At 35.5% G+C, this 22168-nt stretch overlaps 1 protein-coding gene across 1 annotated transcript; it reads right to left on the bottom strand.

Moving 5' to 3' along the window:
- Positions 1 to 1483: 1483 nt before the first annotated feature.
- LOC106832806 (olfactory receptor 10G9-like) lies at positions 1484 to 2419 on the bottom strand. The gene has a single exon (XM_014843696.3). The coding sequence runs from the start codon at positions 2417 to 2419 to the stop codon at positions 1484 to 1486; it is 936 nt and encodes a 311-aa protein (XP_014699182.2).
- Positions 2420 to 22168: the final 19749 nt, after the last annotated feature.

Below are 22168 nucleotides of genomic sequence, written 5' to 3'. Positions count from 1 at the left end.
GTACTTGGCGGGGCTTTTGGGAGAAGAAGAACAAGAAAAAACATTGGCAACAGATGCTGGCTCTGGTGCTAATCTTTAAAAAAAATTTAAAAAAATAATTTAGAATAAATCAATATCACCTAGAGCACTTTTATTTCTATTAACCCCTTTAACCCTCATAACAATGTTTCGCGAACGGGTCTCTTACAAATGGAAAATTGAGATACAGTTTATAAAATTGTTCCTAAACTTATTAGAGCCAATATTTGTTTCTGTTTTCATGCAATTATAGCACTTCATCCATTGCATGTGGATGGCCTCCAGTATGAACTATGCAGCTATGTATTAGATTTTTTTAGGGTATTTTGTCTTTACCAGGTCTTATTTTTCTAATTTGTAAAAGAACTATTTTGAAATCTCAGGATAACTAGTTACTTAATTATATTTTCACTTTTCTACTTTATAAATAGGACACACCATTGGCCCCGGCCTGCAATGTGGGGTGTCCCTGTTCCACAGCAGGTTGTCTTTTGGTGTACCTGAATTTCCAAGGCTCTAAGATGGAGGGAGAAGGAGCCGTCTGAGCAGCAGGACCACCACCACCATCTGTTAAAAGGATCTAGTATAGAATGGGTCTGTGCTAAATATGGGCATCTGGTCAGGTAAGACAGGAATTCAAGGTCAGAATATGTGATGGAGACTAGCATGATCTGCTCATAACTTCATCCTGATTTGACTCACCAGACCTGAGAAACTGCAGGGCTCTTGTAAGGTGATTATTGTTCCTGGTTACTGAAAGGAATGCGTCAGAGCCACAGCTTGTCCTGGAAGACCTGGCTAGAGAGATAGCAAGCTGTTGGGAAGAAGTTTAGAACTCTGTCAATGTGGGAGCAATTAACAGGGTCAAGATGTGCTAGGGAAGAGGGGTTGTCACCTTGAAACTCACACATACACATACACACACACACACGCACACACATACAGAGAGTCACCAAAATAACTGACAAGGCAGTTGTACAGCTGCAGCCATGAGTAAATGACCTCTGAAATTTGTTGCTATCCTTGAACAGTATCCCCATGATTCCCAAGTTTGTGTGCATAAGACAAGAACCAAAAAACCATATTATCAATTCTCTGAATATGAACAACTCAATCCTCTGTTTCTCAGATCCATTTAGAATATTTATATTTCTAAAAAAGATAAAAACAATGTTATATGTCAGTTGTATGTAAATAAAACTGTAAAAAAGGTAAAATAAATCTATTTACAGGGAAATGAGTTGATGGATCAAAATTTAAGCATATTCATTGTAACTTGTAATTTGTAATCTGTAAAAAAAATTAACTTTTTTTTGAAATTCCACAGAAAATTCCGTGACAAAACTATTCCTGAGTAGGTGTTTCTGGTAACATTTTACACTGAAAACTAAACATGTAATAAATTATATGTTGATGACCAAACAATATTAATATTTTTAGGAATGAGCATGTCTACATTGAGCTTTTATTTACTTTGAGAATATGCTACTTTGTCTTTCAGCTTCAACAGAGCTTTCTTCACTTCCTTGTTCCTCAGGGTGTACACCACAGGGTTTAGAAGGGGTGTCAGCACAGTGTAGAAAACTGCCACAACCCCATCCACAGCATCCTTGGAGCTTGGCCTCAGGTAAATGAAAACGCAGGGAACAAAGAAACAAAGGACCGCAATGCAGTGGGAAGCGCAGGTCTGAAATGCTCTGTGTCTCCCCTCTGAGGTGCGGATCTTCAGGATGGAATAGACAATGACCACATAGGACAGCACTATCAGGAGAAAACAGCCCAAGGCCACTACCCCGATGCTGACAAAGATTACCATCTCGTTGGCAGAAGTGTCTGCACAGGCCAGTTTCAGGATGGGTGGTGCATCACAAAAGTAGTGCTGGATTTGGTTGGGCCCACAGTAGAGCAAATGGAATGTCAATGTGGTCTGGACAGCAGAATGCAGAGAGCCGCTGAGCCATGTGCTTATGGTCAGGAAGGCACACATTCTCCCATTCATCATGCTGCTGTACCTGAGTGGGTAACTGATGGCCAGGTAGCGGTCATAGGACATGACCGTGTAGAGGAAACACTCGGTGCTCCCCAGGAAGTGGAAAGAGTAGAGCTGGGCCACACAACTGGGGAAAGAGATAGCCTTGCCTCCTGGGGACACCAAGGTCATCAGCATTTTGGGCACAGTAACCGTGGAGAACCACATGTCAATGAAAGATAGGTTGGTCAGGAAGTAGTACATGGGGGTGTGGAGGTGGGAATCCAGTGTGATCACCAGCAGGATGAGGAAGTTCCCCATCACAGTGAACATATAAATCGCCAAGAAGATCCCAAAGAGAGGGATATCCAGCGCTGGTGCATGGGGAAGGCCCATGAGGATGAACCTTGTCACGAGGCTCATGTTTGTCATTTCTCCACACCATTGGTCTCTCTCCCTGTGTGAATATAGGGAACACCCAGCATCTAAAGTGAGAACTGAGATCCCATTTTCTATGTTCCAACTGCATCATTCATGGTAGATAATTCTAGAGTTATACTCAACTTTGCCTATTACAAATCTTCTTTGCTAAAGGTGATGGAATGATTTCATCGTCTGTTTCTTTCTCTCTCTATACACACACACACAAATAGAGGCACATACAGATATATGTAAAAGGAAGCAGGAGAAATTCATTGCATTCATTTCTATTGGTGTATGATAAATTACCACAAATTTATCAGTGTTAAACGATTTAAATTTACTCTTGTACAATTTTTCGAGTCAGATCAGCTGGATCCTCTGCTCAAAGTCTCACCAAATTGAAATCAAGCTGTCAGCTGGGTCTGTAATCTCATCTGAGACTCTAGTCTCATCTGAGGCTCAAGATCCTCTTCCAAGCTTATTGAGGTTAGTGGAAAACATTTCCTTGCAGCTTTAGGACTGAGGTCTCTGGTTTCTTGCTGACTGTTGTCAGGGAGCATGGCTATCAGCTTCTAGAATCCACCCTTAAGTCCTAGCCACCTGACCATCTGATAACATGGCAGCTTCCTGCTTCAAAGCGAGAAGAAGTCATCTCTTTCTAGTTTTCTGTGACAAAATGTAATGTAAAATAACGTAATCAACAGGGTGATATCCCACCATATTCACGGGCCCCACTCACACTCAAGGGGAGATGATTTAACAAGATGTGTACACCGTGGGCTAGGAATCTTGGGGGGCTATTTGAAAATATTTTCTCTCCAAAGTTCACTGGGAAAATTAAAGAATCAAGAATTCAATTTTTGATATCAAAGAGCACTTCAAAAGTACAGTATATCTAAATAATTCTCTTGTGTCTTCAAATAGAACTTGGCAGCAATCACATCACCTACCTCACTGAGAAGTTATAAGTAAGACACTGCATGTAAACTACTTAGCACAGCGCCTAGGATGTAATAACTGCTCAATAAATGGTAACAAATCATTTAACACTGTGCCTTGTATTAGAGAGTTGCCATATACATATATATATAGTATATATATATAAAGACAGAGAGAGAGAGAAAGATGGATATAAATAAAATCTCTTTGTGCTTTGGAGACATCAATTTCAAAGGTATATCTTTGAAGAAGATTTCGTCTCTGGTACTAGTATGATGTCTCACTACCACCACCACCTGCTTATAAAGGGACTTCTCCCACTTCAATCAAATAAGATTAGAAATCTCAACTCTATAATAGGATCCCTGCAATCTCCCATAGGATCCAGAAACTGCCAAGCCTCTTATACTGCTAGCCTCCTACTCCTCTTACATTAGAACATCCGTAATGAGTCTTTAAGAACATAAAGTTCATGTATGTTCTCCCAACCACAATCCAGTGGGGAGGGGCTGGTTTTCAGACATATATCCTTTTATCCTAGATATATAAATATTTTCTAATATTAGCTTTGTTAGAGAAAATATCTCTCCCCTCATCTTCTGGTCCTCATACTTATAAATCCAAGCAATTCCCTCATAAGAGGAGACAATTCCATCAAATACATGGTTCTTATTTAAAACCTACTACCTGAGACAGGAAAAATGAAACCAATGTAAAAGAAAAGGACCTATGTTAGCTTGATGTAAAGAAAAATTGGGATTCTGTGGAACTAAAAATGAGGCAGAAATAATGTTATTGATTTAATCTAAAATACTGTTGAGTTCAGGAAGGTTATTAATTGTTCTATGAAATAAGACTATGAAACGGACTCATCAATGTGAGAGAAACAAGAATCTCTGCTCTTCAGAAAGCCCAGACAAAATGTATCCTATCTCCAGGGAATGTGGCTTAGGCTATATTAAAACTATATTTTTCAGATAAGAAAATAAATAACAAAGGATTATCCTAACTACCTACTTGGATATCAGAACTCAAGAAGTGGAACAAATGTATCTCTGAAAGTTCTGCTGCACCAGCAGGATCCCATTACAGCATAATCTCACATGCAGATTAGATGAAATATGAAAATTTTCATCAGGTGAATTACAAGGTAATCTGAGACTTAAGGCAGGAGTATCAATCAGAGGTGTCAATGTTTGACTTGTTTGTCCACGCTCTAGCAGCTTAGTTCCTATTTGTAGGCCATCAATCACTAATTGTATGTATATATGGAAGGAGAGAGACTAGATAACCAAATTTAGAAAGAAGTCTAACAATCCCCAAGTATCTCAGCTCTGAATGGAAGTTTAAGAAGGAAAGCAGAGGGAACTAAGAGAAATCTACCTTTAGGAGAACTCACCTTACAATATGTGATTCATTTCAGTGTTAAACTCATTTGTGGGCTTTTCCCCCTCAATATTTATTTTCTACATGCTTTGATGAGGCACCAGTTTGCAAATTATTACTCAAGGAACAGATACATCTGTGATTCCTTGCTGACAAAGAGTTTCATGTCTCCTCAAGGATCCAACTAGTTGAAGTACAGGGAATGGAAACTAACATGGCTGGATGGGTAGGAGCCTAACTTGATTTAGTGTCTCAGGGGAGAGGATTACTCTTGGGTCTTCAGGTCCCTGGATGAGCAGAAAAACAACAGGAAGAGTCTAATGAAAGGTTTTTAATAATCATGCATGTATTTCCCTATGTGTTTGCTATTTGAACCCTCTTGAGAAGAGTTCACGTCTTTCTGGAAGTAATATTTACACCTAACAGAGAAGGAGGACTCGGTTACCCTTTTCTCTCACGAGTGACGCAGATAGACTCACAACTGCTTACTTTCAGCTTAAAATTGTCCAGAATCCATAAAAGGTCAACACCTGTTTGCACTCTCCATCTCAATAGCACTCTCTCTTTCATCTTTTAAAGATTGTTTAATACCTTTAAATTTCCAAACATTTTTTTATACCTGAATTATAGATGTAACTGTGGTAGTCTGTATGACATTGGTTTAGGTAACTGTATTTTAATGAAAACAAACAAACAAAAGAGGCTAATTATAAAAAATAATGCATTTAATTAAATTGATTGTATTTTAAAATATAAATTTTGTGGCTAATTTTCTTTGGTCATATGTAATAAAGCTAGATTTTAAGAATCAGATTATAAGTAGAGAAAACAAAACAGTTGGGAACTTGAACCAATTTCCTATACACTACTTCAGTTAATGAAGTAATTACCACTATACTCTCTGATTATAAAGAATAAAGTAACATCATTATATCATATCTAAAGTAAAATTAGTTCCAGATGAAGTGCAGATTTAAATAAAGAGGAAAAAACTGAAAGCACTAAAATATTATGTAAGTATAACCTGGTAACCTTGGGTGTAGGGAAAACCTTCATAACAACTTTTGATATCAGGTATTGTGAATCTTCAAGTTTTTGTTTCTTCAAGATTATCTGGCCATTTAGAGGGTGCATTCCGTTTCGATATTCACTTTAAGGTCCATGTATCCATATACACAGAGTAAATGTTGGAATTTTATTTAGAATTGCATTGAATCTATAAACAATTTGAGGAGAATTAGAATCTTTAAAATATTGAGTTTCAATCCATGAGCACATTATAATACTCCATTTATTCAACAGTACTTATATATTCCTCAAAAATATTTTGTAATTTATTCTGTTGTGGTCTTATACATCTTTACTTACATTTGTATCCAGATCAGGGTTTCTCTACCTCAGCACTATTGACATTAGAGGCAAGACAAGTCTTGTGGGGGGTTTCCTGTGCTTTGTGAGATGTTTGGCAGCACCCCTGACCTCTAGCCACTAGATGGCAGTACCTGTGACAATCAACAATTTCTCCAGACATTTCCAAATCATAGTTGAGACCTACTGACCTAGATACTTAATAGATACTTGGTTTTTTATTTTGAGCCTAAATATGCATGAACAAACAAGCATAAATTATAAGTGCATAAGCCACTTTTACGTGTAGTTGTAGATTATACATTCTCATTGCTATATAGTAATCCACTGTGTGTGAATATCCCACAATTTATTTTTCATTCAATTGTTAATAGGCATTTGAATAATTTCCAAATAGTGCTGCAAAAAACTAAAATACATGTTTTGTTTATAGATACATATGCCATATATTATATGTATATATACATATATATGGAATTTTCTTCAGCCAATCTATATATTGTATATTATATGCCTTTCTTTTGGATACACCTTTGGATTTATATATGCACACATATGTACATTTCTCTCAGATATACACCTAGGAGCAGAATTGCTGTGTCATAGGAAATGCATATGATCAGCTTCAGTAGATAGTGCCACACGGTTTTACAGGACTAATTTATTCTCCCAGGAACAGTGCTTGAAATTTCCAGTTGTTCCACGTATGACCATCATTTGGCATCATCTGCCTTTTTAATTTTAGCCCTTTTAATGGGTGTGAAGTGATATCTTACTGTGGTGTCATTTGTCTTGTCCTGATGAAAAATTAAGTTGAACATCTTTTAATTACTTAACGGTTTGGGTGCTAATGTGAATGTTATCTTTAAAAAATTTCATTCTTATTTTTTATTCTTTAAATTTATCATTTCTGTTTTTACAAAGCAACAGTAAGAAGTAAAAGGAAAGCTGCAGAGTGGGAGATAATATTTGCAATGCACATATATTTGACTCAGAAGTTAGATTAAAAATAAATTATGCCTACAAACCAATAAAAAATAGAAAGCCCCTCTCAAATGAAAAAATTGGACATAGAATATGGATCATCGCTACACAGAAGACTAATTAAAAAGACTTGAAAAGATGTTTAAGCTCATTACTAGCTAGTGAAATGAAAAATAATATAATAAGTTGCTAATTCATACTCATCTAATTGACAAATACTGAAAACATATTGCTGGCTTGGATAAAGGGAAAAACGTCATCTCACATATTGCTGGTATAAATGTGAATAGTTACAATGCCTTCTTTGGGAAAGCACTTCCAAAATAGTTATTGAATTTAGGAGTTAAATTCAATAACTCCACTCCGGAAATCTATTTCATAAAAATAAAAACACCACCGCATAAGTATTTATTCAAGCCTGTGTGTTGATACATAATCTATAGTTGCAAAACCACTGGAAACCAAGTGAATATTCCTAAAGAGAAATGTTTGAATAAGTCATGGTATTGCTACGTCATGAAATGTTAAGGAGCTATTAAAAGACTGAATTATAACCACACCAGTTAACTTGGAGGGGTTTTCTTGAGATGTTTTCAGTGAGGGGATGGGTGGGAACACGATGCACAGAAGCGTGGTTAGCATTGTGCCATTTTTGTAAAGGAAACTAAGAAAATTTGTTATCTTATGTGAGCACAGAAGAAGTAGTAGAAGGAAAATAAATTAGGTTATTAATCTGAGGTTGAGGTGTGGTGGTGATGAAAACAGACAATAAAATTTTAGAAATAATAAAATAATAATATGGCATATATGATATAATCTAATTTCTTTATAATTACAATCATCATTGTATGCATAAAGAAACCAGAAAACAAAAGAATTGGATAGTGATCTCCTCACCTGCAGGGAGGTCCATAGTATATATTTTAAGTGAAAAAAGCAAGCTAAACAAAAAAGTATATACCAATTAAAAGATACTCTTACATTTACACACAACACAAGAAACAACTCAGAAAAACCAAAGAATTAAACTTGTAAGAGAAACAGGAAACATGAAGGCCAGGCAGAACTATTGCAAAATCATGCCTAATAAATATCTGGTGAGGGTCCCACTACTGTTTCCATTCACTGCTTAGCTTCACAGAGTGCCCATGATCACCACAGGCATAAATCACTAAACACACTGCTGGCATGCTGACAGCTCTGCCTTTCAAAACTCTGTGTTGCTAATGCTGTCACTCCCATCATCTAAATTAATTCTTTCCTGTATGTGCCCTGTATTGCCCCTTGCTTCAGATTCAAAGTCTAGGTTGATATATGTTATTGGTCAAGCGTAGATCCCATGCCCGTGTTCCTTATTTGTTAGCGAGAGTAGGAAAGCATCCGGTATTTTTATAGAAGAAAGCAATCTCACTTACAGAAAAAGAGTTTAAAAGATACACAGCCAAAATATATGAATAGAGAAGTACACCAATAAAGACCCATGACAGTCCACCACATTGAATGCACACCATTTGTATAAATCTTTTCCCTCATATTTACACACACATAATGTCAGCACCTAATAAAATGCAACTTTATTCCTTATGTCACTCCCTTCACAGAGGGAGCCATTACAATATATCACCATTCGTTTCATCCAGATCCAAATCTGGAATCTCTGAGTGATGTCAATTGCATTTCTGGTTCTGAGGTAATTCTAACTTAACGTTGTGTGATCTAAGGACAAAATAATAAAGTTATCATGAACACATCTTATCTATAATAATAGAGTGAATGGAGGGGAGAAAATTAAGACGTAAATACATACATGTCAAAGCAAAGTAGAAAATACATATAGGAGGTACAATACTTATTTTGCAATTGGTTATGAAGTAATAGCTCACATTAATGACTTCTGCTTTTTCTTATCAGGAAATTCAGCATGTTGATGTTGCCAAATAGGGTGAATCAAACCGTTATTTCTGCCAGACACAAGCACGCTTTGATATTTCCAATTTAGGTTGCAGTTATTTACAATTACTTTTTACCTCTGGATATAGTTATATGCAGAGGCAACCCCTGGAATTACCTAGATTCACTGTCTGGATAAGGAAGAGGGCAAAGTAGTGAAATTATTACCTTATGTGAGGTACAAATATTCTTTCTTCAGTAGAGGGATAAAAGCCAGTAATTCCACAATTTGTGTTCATGTAACAGGATGGATATTTCTTGTGGTACAGTGTGCCCAGAAAATGAAACCTTGGAGAATCCCTTCATGGAAAACAAGAACGCCATGGGAAGTCACATCCTTCCTTCTATATAAATACCTCATATAGATCCTTTGAACTACTTATTTGGTGCTTCAAGAGTAAATGAAACAAAAGAACCTTCAGCATGGTATAAGCTGACATTTTTGAACATTATCAAAACTTTACCAGATTTTGTGGACTAACCTAGTTCACCCCAAGGCAGCTAGATTTCCAGAAATGTCACTGAGGTGACAGTCCATTTTCATAGTTTTTTCCCCAATGATATGTTACACATATGAATTTTCAAGGCATCTGGAATATCTTCTATTTCCCACCCACCATGTCCTCTTAGCATGATGCTACCAAATTTTTCAACCATCATTAGATTCTGTGAGTGGAAAAATCACCACAGACTAAATTGTTACACAAAAACCGTAAGGGCAAAACCTGACCCAAAACAGTAGCTGGAACACAGGTGATAAAAGGTTGGTTTTGAGTATATGAATGCAGAATGTATGAAAGGATTTTTCTTTAAAAGACACAAAAAACAGTAAATAGAAATTCTTAATTTTAATACAGTTGAATTATCAAAAGATATTATAAAGACAGAGAAAAGTTAAACACTGAGATAAGATATTTATCACTTAACCTAAACAGAAAATAAAAATATTAGTATTTGTAACGTGGAAAAAGCTATATACATCCAAAAGCAAAATAAAAGCAAATGAAAGTAACAGGCAAAAGTCACATACAGACTTTTCAGAGAAGAGAAAACAAGAAAGGTTGAAAACCAAAGAAAGCATGCTCAACTTCATTAGTAATCATGGAAATGCATATTAAATCTACAATAAGATGTGACTTCATACTTTCAAGAAAAAAATTGTAAAATCTGAATATACCAAGTACTAGTAAAGATGTGTACCACAGAGCGCTCTTACCTCCTAGTTCGTGTGAAAATTGTACAAACACTAGAATATCAATACAAATACAAATATGCAAAAATCTTTAGGTCAGCAGTTCTTTTCCAGGAACCTACATAAATTTTGCACAGACATAGTTCACACCATATATAAAAATATGCTTAACAGCTCTGCTTAGATATAGCAGAAAACAACAACTCAAATGTTGTTTGGAAAATGTTTTCACATTGTTGTTCAATGTGAAAGAAGAGAGGTAAAAGAGAAAAATGACTTCTATTCAAAAAATAGAAACTAAGAAAGTCAAAAAAAGTGAGTAAACTACAGCCATCAAAAATCAGTTTCAAAAATACAAATTTTAGGTAAGAATACTGCTGTGTGATTCCGTTTATATTAGTTCAAAGCAGGAATGAACACTTAGCCAGTAAACGTATAAAAGGCAATCAAGCGAAAAGTTAACAGGTATTTCAGGGTAGGTATTATCTCATAGGGAGAGAAGAGGATGTCGTGGGAGAAAAGCACAGAGGACGCTGCAGTGGTTCCTATGTAATTTTATTCTTAACGTGGATTGTCCTTACATTTATTCATCTTATCATGATTACATATGTGTATGTATCTATGCCTGCATTCATGTGTGTATGTATATATGGATATATTTATATGTGTGTGTTTTGTATGTGGAAAATTTTATGTATGACAGTTTGTATTTGGAAACTTTTACAAATTAAAAGCATTTATCAGTTGGAGATCACTATGAAAATGATTCTACTGACATATCCTAATAAGACCACATCTAGATCAGGAGCTATGATATTAATCACTACTTCATTAAAGCCACAATTCTCTGTCATTCTGCACCTGTCAAACTGCGGAGTTAAATGGGCTAGTGATAGAAATTTCCACCCTGAATCTTTCAAATCTTCGAGAGTGGAATTAATCTTCGGGAATCTCCCAAAAGACATGAAAGTTTTTATGACTCTTTTATTGAAAATGGGGAGACCTGGAGCTTCCACATAGCACTTACTATCAGCATATTTCCTAGTTTTTTTAGGATCAGAAAGCCAATGTGGAGATTCCCTTAATTGCTGAGAACATAAATCCCAACTCCACACTCATGAACTGGGAAATAATTTTAGGATAATGTGACATTCTACCAAGGTGGACTTCATTCAGGGCTCCATTTATCACCAAACAAAGCTAGTGTTCATTACATTACAAGTGGTCTGGATATTTTCCTTGACTAGTTACTCAGTGGAAGGAACACATATCCATTTGGGGAAAGTTAGGAAGAATATTCAGAAGATGTGTATGTTGGTACTGTAGGAAATACCTGGGCTTTCCTTTATGAAAGTGGCATTGAATCAGTGAACTGACTCAACCAGGGAAGTGGGTAAGGGCAATGATACTCATGGTGGCTCAATTTTGGCCTCTATTTTTGAGATGTGGTAGAATTTTCTCATATTATTCAAGAAGGAAAGTTCCTGGTTTGGAAAAATTCTTGCTGGTTGGCCTATTTACTACCACATTGCTCTTACTACCCACTCTGATAACTTTCCCACCTCATGTCTGATAGTTAAACCCCATCGCTTATAGTCTTTAAAATATTGTTAAATTAAAGCTCATTTCAGCTGCATCAATTCCAACCAATATTCTTGGCTGCTTATGTTTTGCTTCCTCCATGTAATTCTTAGAGCTTTGGTTAAAAGAATAAATTCTTGGCCCTTTCAGGCAGAGGGTTTGTGCATGAGCGGATAGGTTGCACATGTTAAATTCACTTCCACATTCCAATTTGTCAAGTCATTAGATTCCTCCCTATATCTTTATTTAGCGTAAGCCACTGCTGAGTCCAAGCATCAGTCAACCAATTAGTAAGCTAACAGTATAAGACTACTATTATCTGTTCACGTAGCAGAATGAATGCAGAACTCCTCACAAGCATGTTCCTCTCGATAATTTATCCAAATCTTTATTGACTGTCTTTTCTCCCTGGCAAACACTTTTAGAAATGATTTTCATCTGATAAAACTAATGTGGGGAGCAAGGGAGGAGGGAGGAATGACATGAGCTGTGTGACTGAGGAAATCTATCTTCCTCTTTGAATGAGAGGCCATTTGAATCCCAAAGTGTGGAAAGAACAGCCTCATCAGACAGGGCAGGAAGGTCTGATTTTTCTGGGTACAGAAATTCAGTGTGGGGTTGGGAATTCAGGCACTGCATCATCCAAATCTTGCCAATTGTCCCCATTCCACTTCTTAGAGCTCTGATCTTTTCTATTTATTCCCTAATTTTCATGAGGACTCTGGCAAAATAAGAAGTTTATCTGATATTGTAATTAATAATACATATTCAAAATATGTGTTTATTGGATTTGACATTGAAAGTAAAGGCAAACAAAAGGAAAGATAAACAAGTGGGACTGGATTAAACTAAAGAGTTTCTGCACAGCATAGGAAACAAAGTGAAAAAGCAACCTACAAAATAGGAGAAAACATCTGCAAATCGTGGGCTTTATATCCAAAATAAATAAAGAACTTATGCAACTCAATAGCAAAGAAAAAGCACAACCCCATTAAAAAATGGGCAGAGGATGTGAAAAAATATTTTTCTAAAGAAGAAATATGGATGGCCGACAGGCATATGAAAATGTCCTCACTGTTAGTAATCATCAGGAAAATTCAAACCAAAACCACAGTGAGATATCATCTCACACCTGTTAGATAGACTATTATAAACAAGACAAGAAATACGTGCTGACGAGAATGTGGAGAAAAAGGAACCCTTGTGCACTGTTGGTGGGAATGTAAATTGCTGCAGCCACCATGGAAAACAGTATGATATTCCTAAAATATTAAAAATATTTATTCATGAAATATTAAAAATAGAACTATTATATGATCTAGCAATTCCACTTCTGGATATTTAACTGAAGAAAACAAAAACATTAACTTGAAAATATATATGAACCTCTGTGCTCATTGCAGCATTATTTACAATAGCCAAGACATGGAAACGACCTAAGTGCCCATCAATGGATGAATGGATAGAACAAATGGAATATTATTCAGCCATGAAAAATAAGAAATTCCTTCCATTTGAAAAAACATGGACAGAACTTGCGGGCATTTTGCTAAGTAAAATAAATCAGATGGAGAAAGACAAATATATTATGATCTCACTTTTCCATAGAATCTAAAACAACAAGAACAATAAAACAAAAATGGAATTCATAGATATGGAAAACATTGATAGTTGTTAGTGGCAAGTGGTGGAGGGTGTGCAAAATGGGTGAAGGAGGTCAAAAGGTATAAAATTCTATTAATAAAACAAATAGGGCATATAATGTGCAGCATGATGACTTTAGTTAACAATACTCTAATGCATATTTGAAAGTTGCTAAAGAGTAAATATTAAAAGGTTCATTATAAGAAAATATAAATTTTTGTACTATGTAAGCTGATGGAAGTTAATTAGACTTATTGTGGTGACCATTTCATAATATATACATATGTCAATCACTATATTTTACAGCTGAAAGTAATATAATATACGGCACTTATACTTGAATAAAAAATCAAACCAAATTATATCACAAAGAACTTTGCCAACATAAGATATTAAGACATATAACTTTTGGTTTTGCTAAATTAATAAACTGGAATCTCACGTTAAAAAAATCTAATATGATTTTTTAAATTCCTCAGAAGAATTAGTGAAACAAATATTCTTGAGAAGGTGGTTGTGGATAATGTTTAACACTGAGAACTATACATGTAATAAATTTAATGTTTATGACTAAATTATATTACTATAGTACTATTTTCTAATAGGTTTATATTATACCTTTATAAATACAGGGAGAAGAGGAAAATAATTCTGACTAACAATAAGTATTTAAAGTATATTTTCAGAAAAATTCAAACTTAAATATAAAAACCAATGCAACAAATTATCAGCTAAACCAACCAAACAGAAAGCCAGACATTTTAAGCACTAAAAGTTACATTTTAAAGGACATATACAAATTTCTCCAGTCCAGGTGAATGTCCTAAAAGTTTCCATTGTTAAAGTAACATTTACAAAGGCAAATTTATAAGAAGCAGAAGTACAGCACTATACATTTTGTCAAGACTCAGTTTTGTGAATGTTTTCATTTATCATTACCAAGAGGGATTTGACAATACAGAATAATACTGTTGCTATGGTTGTAGGGATCTTTCCCTGTAACGAAACTTTTCTTGTTTTCATTTTTCTGAGATTCCTTTTTTCTAGTGATTGCTAATAGAAGAGGCTAAATTTTCAAGACTAATCTCTAGAATTTAATGTTATCATGAAGAGAACCTTAAAACTTGAATATTAGAAATGAAAAGTGTAGGAAATATTTTAACAAATGAAATATAAGAAATATAATAGTCTATTTTTATGTGCAACCACGGATTAGAAAAGGGGAGAAAGTGAGTAGGGTGATGTCAGCACCATGGCATAGTGAGTTGTTCACTTTGTCTCTCCCCTCTAAGTTACAACTAAATGGACATTCATTAACAAACAGAAGATTCCTGATACAGCACAGCAGAATGACTGAGAGATCCACATAGCCATACATCTGAAGTTCAGTGGGCTGGAACTAGGTGAACTAGGTGAGCAGATGCTTCTACCTCCATGGCAACAGCAATCCAGGTCATGGGTATTCACACAGCAGCTGGCATGAATGTAAGAGGAGGCAGAGGCAGCCTGGGCTGCATGTGAATACTTTCATAGTGGTAGCCCAGGCCATGAGCACCCACTGTGATGTGGTAGCCCCAATCATGAGAATGCTCCCCATGGTGTGGGGGCAGCTCAGCTCCCACAAAGAAGCCCTACTCACCAACCACAGCAGCTCAGTTGAACCACCCACAATCACAAGGCCAGCCCACATGAAAGAAAGCACACCTCCTATCTAGCAGAGCAGATCAGCCAGTCCCCTGTTGAGTGCAGCATTCCACCCCCCACCCCCACCATGACAGTGATCCACTAGCAGAGCACAGAGGCCTCATTGCACCTGCATTTCTGATGTCTCCAAGCGGCTGTTACCAGCCCAATGCAAGTGCAGAGTAGCCATAAAAACACAACTTCCAGCAGATAACGTGGGATCATAAACCACAGCTCCTGTCCCCTCCCTGCGGTGGCAGATGGAATCTGCAACCTGATACTACCACAATTGTGCCAGCAAAGGATTAATTCACCAGACACCATGAAGAGCTACACTAACACTTCAGAATAGAAAGAAAATGACAAGTCTCCAGAAACCAATCCTGAAGTCACAGAAATTTACAATCTATATGACAGAGAATTCAAAATGATTGTCATAAAGAAATTCAATGAGTTATAAGAAAACTCAGAAAGATGGTTAAATGCATTTAGGAATAAAATTAATGAGCAGAAGGAATACTTAGCCAAAGAGATTCAAACCCTTAAAAAAAAATACAAAAATGTGGGAAATGAAGAACACAATCAATGAGAAAAAAATAACCTTGAAACCATAAAAAATAGAGCTGATCTTATTGAGGAGAAAATAGGTGACCTAGAAGATAAACATCTAGAAATGCTTCAGGTGGAGGAGGAGAGAGAACTAAGATTTTTTTTAAATGAAGAAATTCTTCAAGAAATATCTGATTCAATTAGGAAAAGCAATATAGGGATTACAGGTATTCCAGAGGGAGAAAAGAGAGAGAAAGGAATAGAGAGCTTGTTCAAATAAATAATAGCTGAGAAATTCCCAAACCTGGGGAAGCAACAGTCATATAGGTACATAAAGAAAATTGAACTCCTAATGATATTAATGCAAAAAGACCTTCTCCAAGGCACATAATATTAAAACAAGCAGGGGCCGGCTCTGTGGCCAAGTGGTTAAGTTTGCATGCTCCGCTGTGGTGGCCCAGGGTTCAGATCCTGGGCGCGGACATGGCACTGTTCATCAGGCCACGTTGAGGTGACATCCCACATCGCACAACTAGAGAGAACAGCAGCTAAGATATACAACTGTGTACAGGCTGGGGGAGGGTTGGGGAGATAAAGCAGGAAAACAAAAAAGGAAGATCAGCAACAGTTGTTAGCCCAGGTGCCAATCCTTGGAAAAGAAAAAGTGGAAGATTGGCAAAAGTTGTTAGCCCAGGTGCCAACCTTTAAAAAGAAAAACAAAAAACAAGCAAAAGTCAATGACAAAGAAAAAATATTAAGGGCAGCAAGGCAGAAGAAAATAACGTACAAAGGAACCTCTATGAGGCTCTCAGCAGATTTCTCAGCAGAAACCTTAGAGATTATGAGAGAATGGAATGATATACTAAAAATACCGAAAGAGAAACATTTTCAGCCAAGATTCTCTATCCAGTGAAGGTATCCTTCAGGTACCATGGAGAAATAAAATTTTTCCAAGATAAACAAAAGCTGATGGATTTCATTGCCACTGAACCAACCTAACAAAAAACATTGAAAGGAGCTCTTCCATCTGAAACTAAAAAGCAAAGATTTACAAAACCTCCAGCAAGGAGATAAATAGACAGATAGAATGAGAAAATTGTAGTTATCCATCAGATTAGATTAGCAAACACTTAATTATAAAATAAAAGATAAAGGGAAAGAAAGCATCAAAAATAACTATAAAGACTTCAATTTAGTTACAAACCCACAACAGAAAACAGAATAATTTTTGACAAGAATAACTCTGAAAGGGAAGAGGAAAGGGATGGAACCTGCTTAGGCTAAGGGACATAAGAGGCTATCAGAAAATGGATTATCTCATCAATAAGCTCTTTTATAAAATCTTCACGGTAACCACTAGACAAAAAGTCAAAGCAGAGCCACAAATCATAATAAAGAGAAAACTGAGAAAAGTACCATAAAAAATCATCAAACTGAAATGACAGTCAGAAATACAAGGCAAAAGGAAAAATCAAAATATAGAACAACCAGAAAACAAGAGATAAAATGGCAGCATTAAGATCTCAAATATCAATAATCATTATAAATATAAATGGATTAAATTCTCCAATAAAAAGACATGAAATGGCTAGATGGATTAATAAACAAGACCCAACAATATGCTGCCTCCAGGAAACACATCACAGCTCTAAACATAAAAAGGCTCAGAGTGAAGGGATGGAAGATGATACTTCAAGCAAATGGCAAGCAAAAGAAAGTAGGTGATGCCATATTTATATCAGACAAAGCAGACTCCAAGATAAAAAACGACTATGAAATACAAAGAGGGGGTGGATATAATGATAAAAGGGAAATTCTACCAAGAGGACATAACACTTTTAAATATATATACACCTAACACAGGAACACCAAAGTATATAGAGCAACTGTTAACAGGCTTAATTGAGAAATTGACAGCAACACAATGACAGTAGAGTACCTCAACACCCCACTTACCTCAACAGACAGATCATCCCGACAGAAAGTCAACAAGGAAAGAGTGGCCTTAAATGATATCCTAGACCAGATGGACGTAATAGGTATCTATAGAACAGTTCATCCCAAACCAGCAGAATACACATTCTTTTCAAGTTCACATGAAAAATTCTCAAGATAGACCATATGAGGGAATAAAAGGCAAGCCTCAATAAATTTAAAAAGATTGAAATCATATCAAGCACCTTTTCCAACCACAATAGCATGAAAGTGGAAATCGATCACATGAAAAAAACCGGGAAAGTCACAAATCTGTGGAGAGTAAACAACACGCTTCTGCAAAAACAGCGGATCAGTGAATAACTCAAAGGAGATATCCAAAAATATCTGCAGACAGATGAAAATGAAAATACAACATACCAAGTAGTGTGTGATGCAGCAAAATTGGTCCTAAGAGTGAAATTTATAGCAGTACAGGCCTACCTCAACAAACAATAAAAATCTCTAATAAGTAATCTTAAACAACAGCTAAGAGAACTAGAAAAAGAAGGCAAAACAAAGCCTACAGTCAGCAGAATGAGGGAAATACAAAAATTAGACAGAAATAAATTAAATAGAGAGTAAAAAAAGAATAGAAAGTATCAATGAAATTAAGAGCTGGTCTTTGAGAAGATGAACAACATTGCCAAAGCCTTAGCCAGACTCACTTAGAAAAAAGAGAGGTAGCTCAAGTAAATAAATCAGAAGGGAAAGAGGAGGAAATTACAACAGATAACACAGAAATACAAAAGATAATAAGAGAATACTATGAAAAACTATATGCCAATGAATTGGATAACCTAGAAGAAATGGATAAACAATTAGACTCATACAACCTCCCAAAACTGAATCAAGAAGAATCAGAGAATGTGAATGGACCAATGACAAGCAAAAAGGTTGAAAGAATAACAAAAATATAACCACCCAAAAAACAAAGTCTAGGATCAGATGGCTTCTCTGGAGAATTCTACCAAACATTTAAATATTTAACACCTATCCTTATCAAACTATTCCAAAAAATTGAAGAAGATGGAATGCTTCCAAACTCATTCTATGAGGCCAACATTACCCTGATCCCAAAAGCAGACAGGAAAACAAAAATGAAAGAAAATTACAGGTCAATATCACTGATGAAAATTCCTCAACAAATTATTGCCAAATCCAATACAACAATACATTAAAAAGATCATAGAACATGATCAAGTGTGATTTATACCAAAGATGAAGGGATTGTTTAACATCTGCAAATCGATCAATATATTGCACTACATTAACAAAATGAGGAATAAAAATGACATGGTCATCACAATAGATGCAGAGAAAGAATTTGACAAGATCCAACATTCACAATTGAATAAAATACCTAGGAATTAATTTAACCAGGGAGGTGAAAGACCTATACACTGAAAACTATAAGACATTATTGAAAGAAATTGAAGAATACATAAGGAAATGGAAAGATATTCCATATTCATGGATTGGAAGAATAAGCATTGTTAAAATGTCCATACTACCTAAAGCAATCTACAGATTAAATGAAACCACAATCAGAATTTTAATGACATTCTTCATGGAAATAGAACAAAGAATCCTAAAATTTATATGGAACAACAAAAGACCAGTCATAACAAAAGGAAAAAGAATAAAGCTGAAGGTGTCACAATCCCTGACTTCAAAATATACTACAAATCCATAGCAATCAAAAGAGCATAGTACTGACACGTACATCAGACACATAGATCACAGACACATAGATCAATGGAACAGAACTGAAAGCCCAGAAATAAAACCACACATCTATGGACAGCTAATATTCAACAAAGGAGTGAAGACCAAAGAATGGAGTTAGGAAAGTCTCTTCAATAAATAGTATTGGAAAAACTGGACAGCCACATGCAAAAGAATGAAAGTAGACCATTATTTTACATACAAATAATTAACTCAAAATGGATTAAAGACTTGAATGTAAGAATGAAACCATAAAACTCCTACAAGAAAAAAATAGGCAAGACATTTTGAAATTGGTCTTAGCTGCATCTTTTTGAAGACCATGTCTACTCAGGCAAGGGGAACAAAAGGAAAAATATGGAAATGGTAATACATCAGACTAAAAAAGCTTCTGCAAGGTAAAGGAAACCATGAACAAAGCAAAAAGACGACCTATCACCTGGGAGAAAATATTTGCAAGTCATATACACAAAAAGGGGTTAATTTCCAAAATATATAATGATTTCATAAAATTCAACAACAAAAATCCAAAAAACTTGATTAAAAAAATGGGCAGAGCATGTGAACATTTTTCCAAAGAAGATATACAGATTGCCAACAGACAATTGAAAACATATACAATATCACTAATTACTAGGGAAATACAATCAAAACCACAATGAGATATCACCTTTCACCTACCTAAATGTCTATAAATAAGAAGAGAGAAAATAACAAGTGTTGGAGGGAATGTGGAGAAAAGAGAACACTTATACACTGCTGGTGGGAATGCAAACTGGTACAGTCACTATGGAAAACAATATGGAGATCTCTCAAAAAATTTAAAATAGGAATACCATACAATCCGGCTATCCCACTACTGTGTATTTATCCAAAGAACATGAACTCTACAATACAAAGAGATTTATGGACCCATATGTTCATTGCAGCATTATTCACAGTAGGCAAGATATAGAAGCAACACAAGTGCTCATCAACATATAAATGGATAAAGAAAATGCAATATATATATATGTATTATATATATAGTATATATATATATAGTAGTATTCCATTATCTATATCTATATATACATATATATATACTACTAGACATAAAAAATACAAGGTCACCCAATTTGCAACAGCATGGATGGACCTTGAGGGTATTATGCTAAGCAATATGGCAGACAGAGAAAGAAGACACTGCTTGATTTCACGTATATGTGGAAGATAAACACATGGGTAAAGAGAACATATTATTGGTTTCTAGGGTGCAAGAGGTTTGGTGGAGTGGGCAAAAGTGGTAAAAGGGCCCATATGAGAGGTGATATCTGAAATTACACAACGTTATAAACCAATAGACGTCAATAAAATAACTGAAAAAAATAAAATAAAATTGGGAAGAAAATTACTAAGTTATTTCTTACATCTATCAATTCCAAGTTCTATTCAGCACTTTTAGCTTGGAGAAAAGAGAGAATGTTAGACATCAGAGATGTTTTAGGAAAAGCAAAACCAAAAAAACCCAGTGGGTTATGGGAAACCAGAAAAAGAAAAAGTAGTGAGCAAGGTAAAGTAATTTAATTTCTACCTCTGTAACTAAATATGACAAAAGAAGAGGTGCTTTTATCTTTCTCTTCACATCAAAAAAAAGCTGAGGGAGTTCATCTACGCTAGACCTGACCTACAAGAAATAATTAAAGACGCTTTCACACCTGACAGCAAAAGGCATAGGTCTACAAAGCTTTGAGCAAGGAGATAGACAGACAAAATAAAAAAAACTGAAGCTCTCTTTCAGAACAGGGAATCAAATGCTCAATTATAATTTAAAAGATAAAGAGATGGAAAGCATCAAAAGTAACTATAAACACTTCAACTTGGTGACAAACACAACACAAAACAGAATAATTTGTGACAATAACTCAGAAAGGCGAAGAGGAAAGGGATGGATCCTGCTCAGGATAATGAAGATAAGAGGCTATCAGAAAAGGGAGCGTCTCATTTATGAGATCTTTTATATAAATCTCACAATAGAGACTAAACAAAAAATCAGACAGAACCATGATTCATAAAAAAGAGAAAACTGAGAAAACTTCCATAGAAAACCACCAAAATGAAATGTCAATCAGGAATACAAAGGAAGAGAAACAATGGAAACACACAACAACCAAAAAAAAAGAAACAAAATGGCAGTATCAAGCCCTCATATATCAATAATCACTGTAAATGTAAATGGATTGAAGTCTCTAATCAAAAGACACAGAGTGACTGAATGGATTAAAAAGAAAAACACCAACAATATGCTGCCTTCAGGAAACACATCTCAGATCTAAAGACAAATACAGGTTCAGAGTGAAGGGATGGAAGACGATACTCCAAGCAAATGGCAAATAAAAGGAAGAAGGTGTTGCCATACTTATATCAGACAAAGCAGACATCAAAACAAAAAAGACAATGAGAGACAAAGAGGGACAGTATATGATGATAAAAGTGATATTCCACTAAGAGGTCATAACACTTATGAATATATATGCACCTAACACAGGAGCAGCAAAGTGTATAAAGCAACTATTAGCAGATCTAAAGGGAGAAATTAACAGGAACACATTAGTAGTAGGGGACCTCAATACCCCGCTTACATCAGTGGACATATCATCCAGACAAAAAGTCAATGAGGAAATAGTGGATTTCAATGAAACTCTTGGTCAGATGGACTTAATAGATATATAGCGAGCATTTCATTCAAAAACAGCAGAATATACATTCTTCTCAAGTGCACATGGATCATTCTCAAAGAT

Source organism: Equus asinus, chromosome 20, assembly GCF_041296235.1.
Source record: "Equus asinus isolate D_3611 breed Donkey chromosome 20, EquAss-T2T_v2, whole genome shotgun sequence".
Taxonomy (NCBI): Eukaryota; Metazoa; Chordata; class Mammalia; order Perissodactyla; family Equidae; genus Equus; species Equus asinus.
Note: the sequence above shows the minus strand (reverse complement) of the source record. Positions and strands in the feature narration are given on the sequence as shown.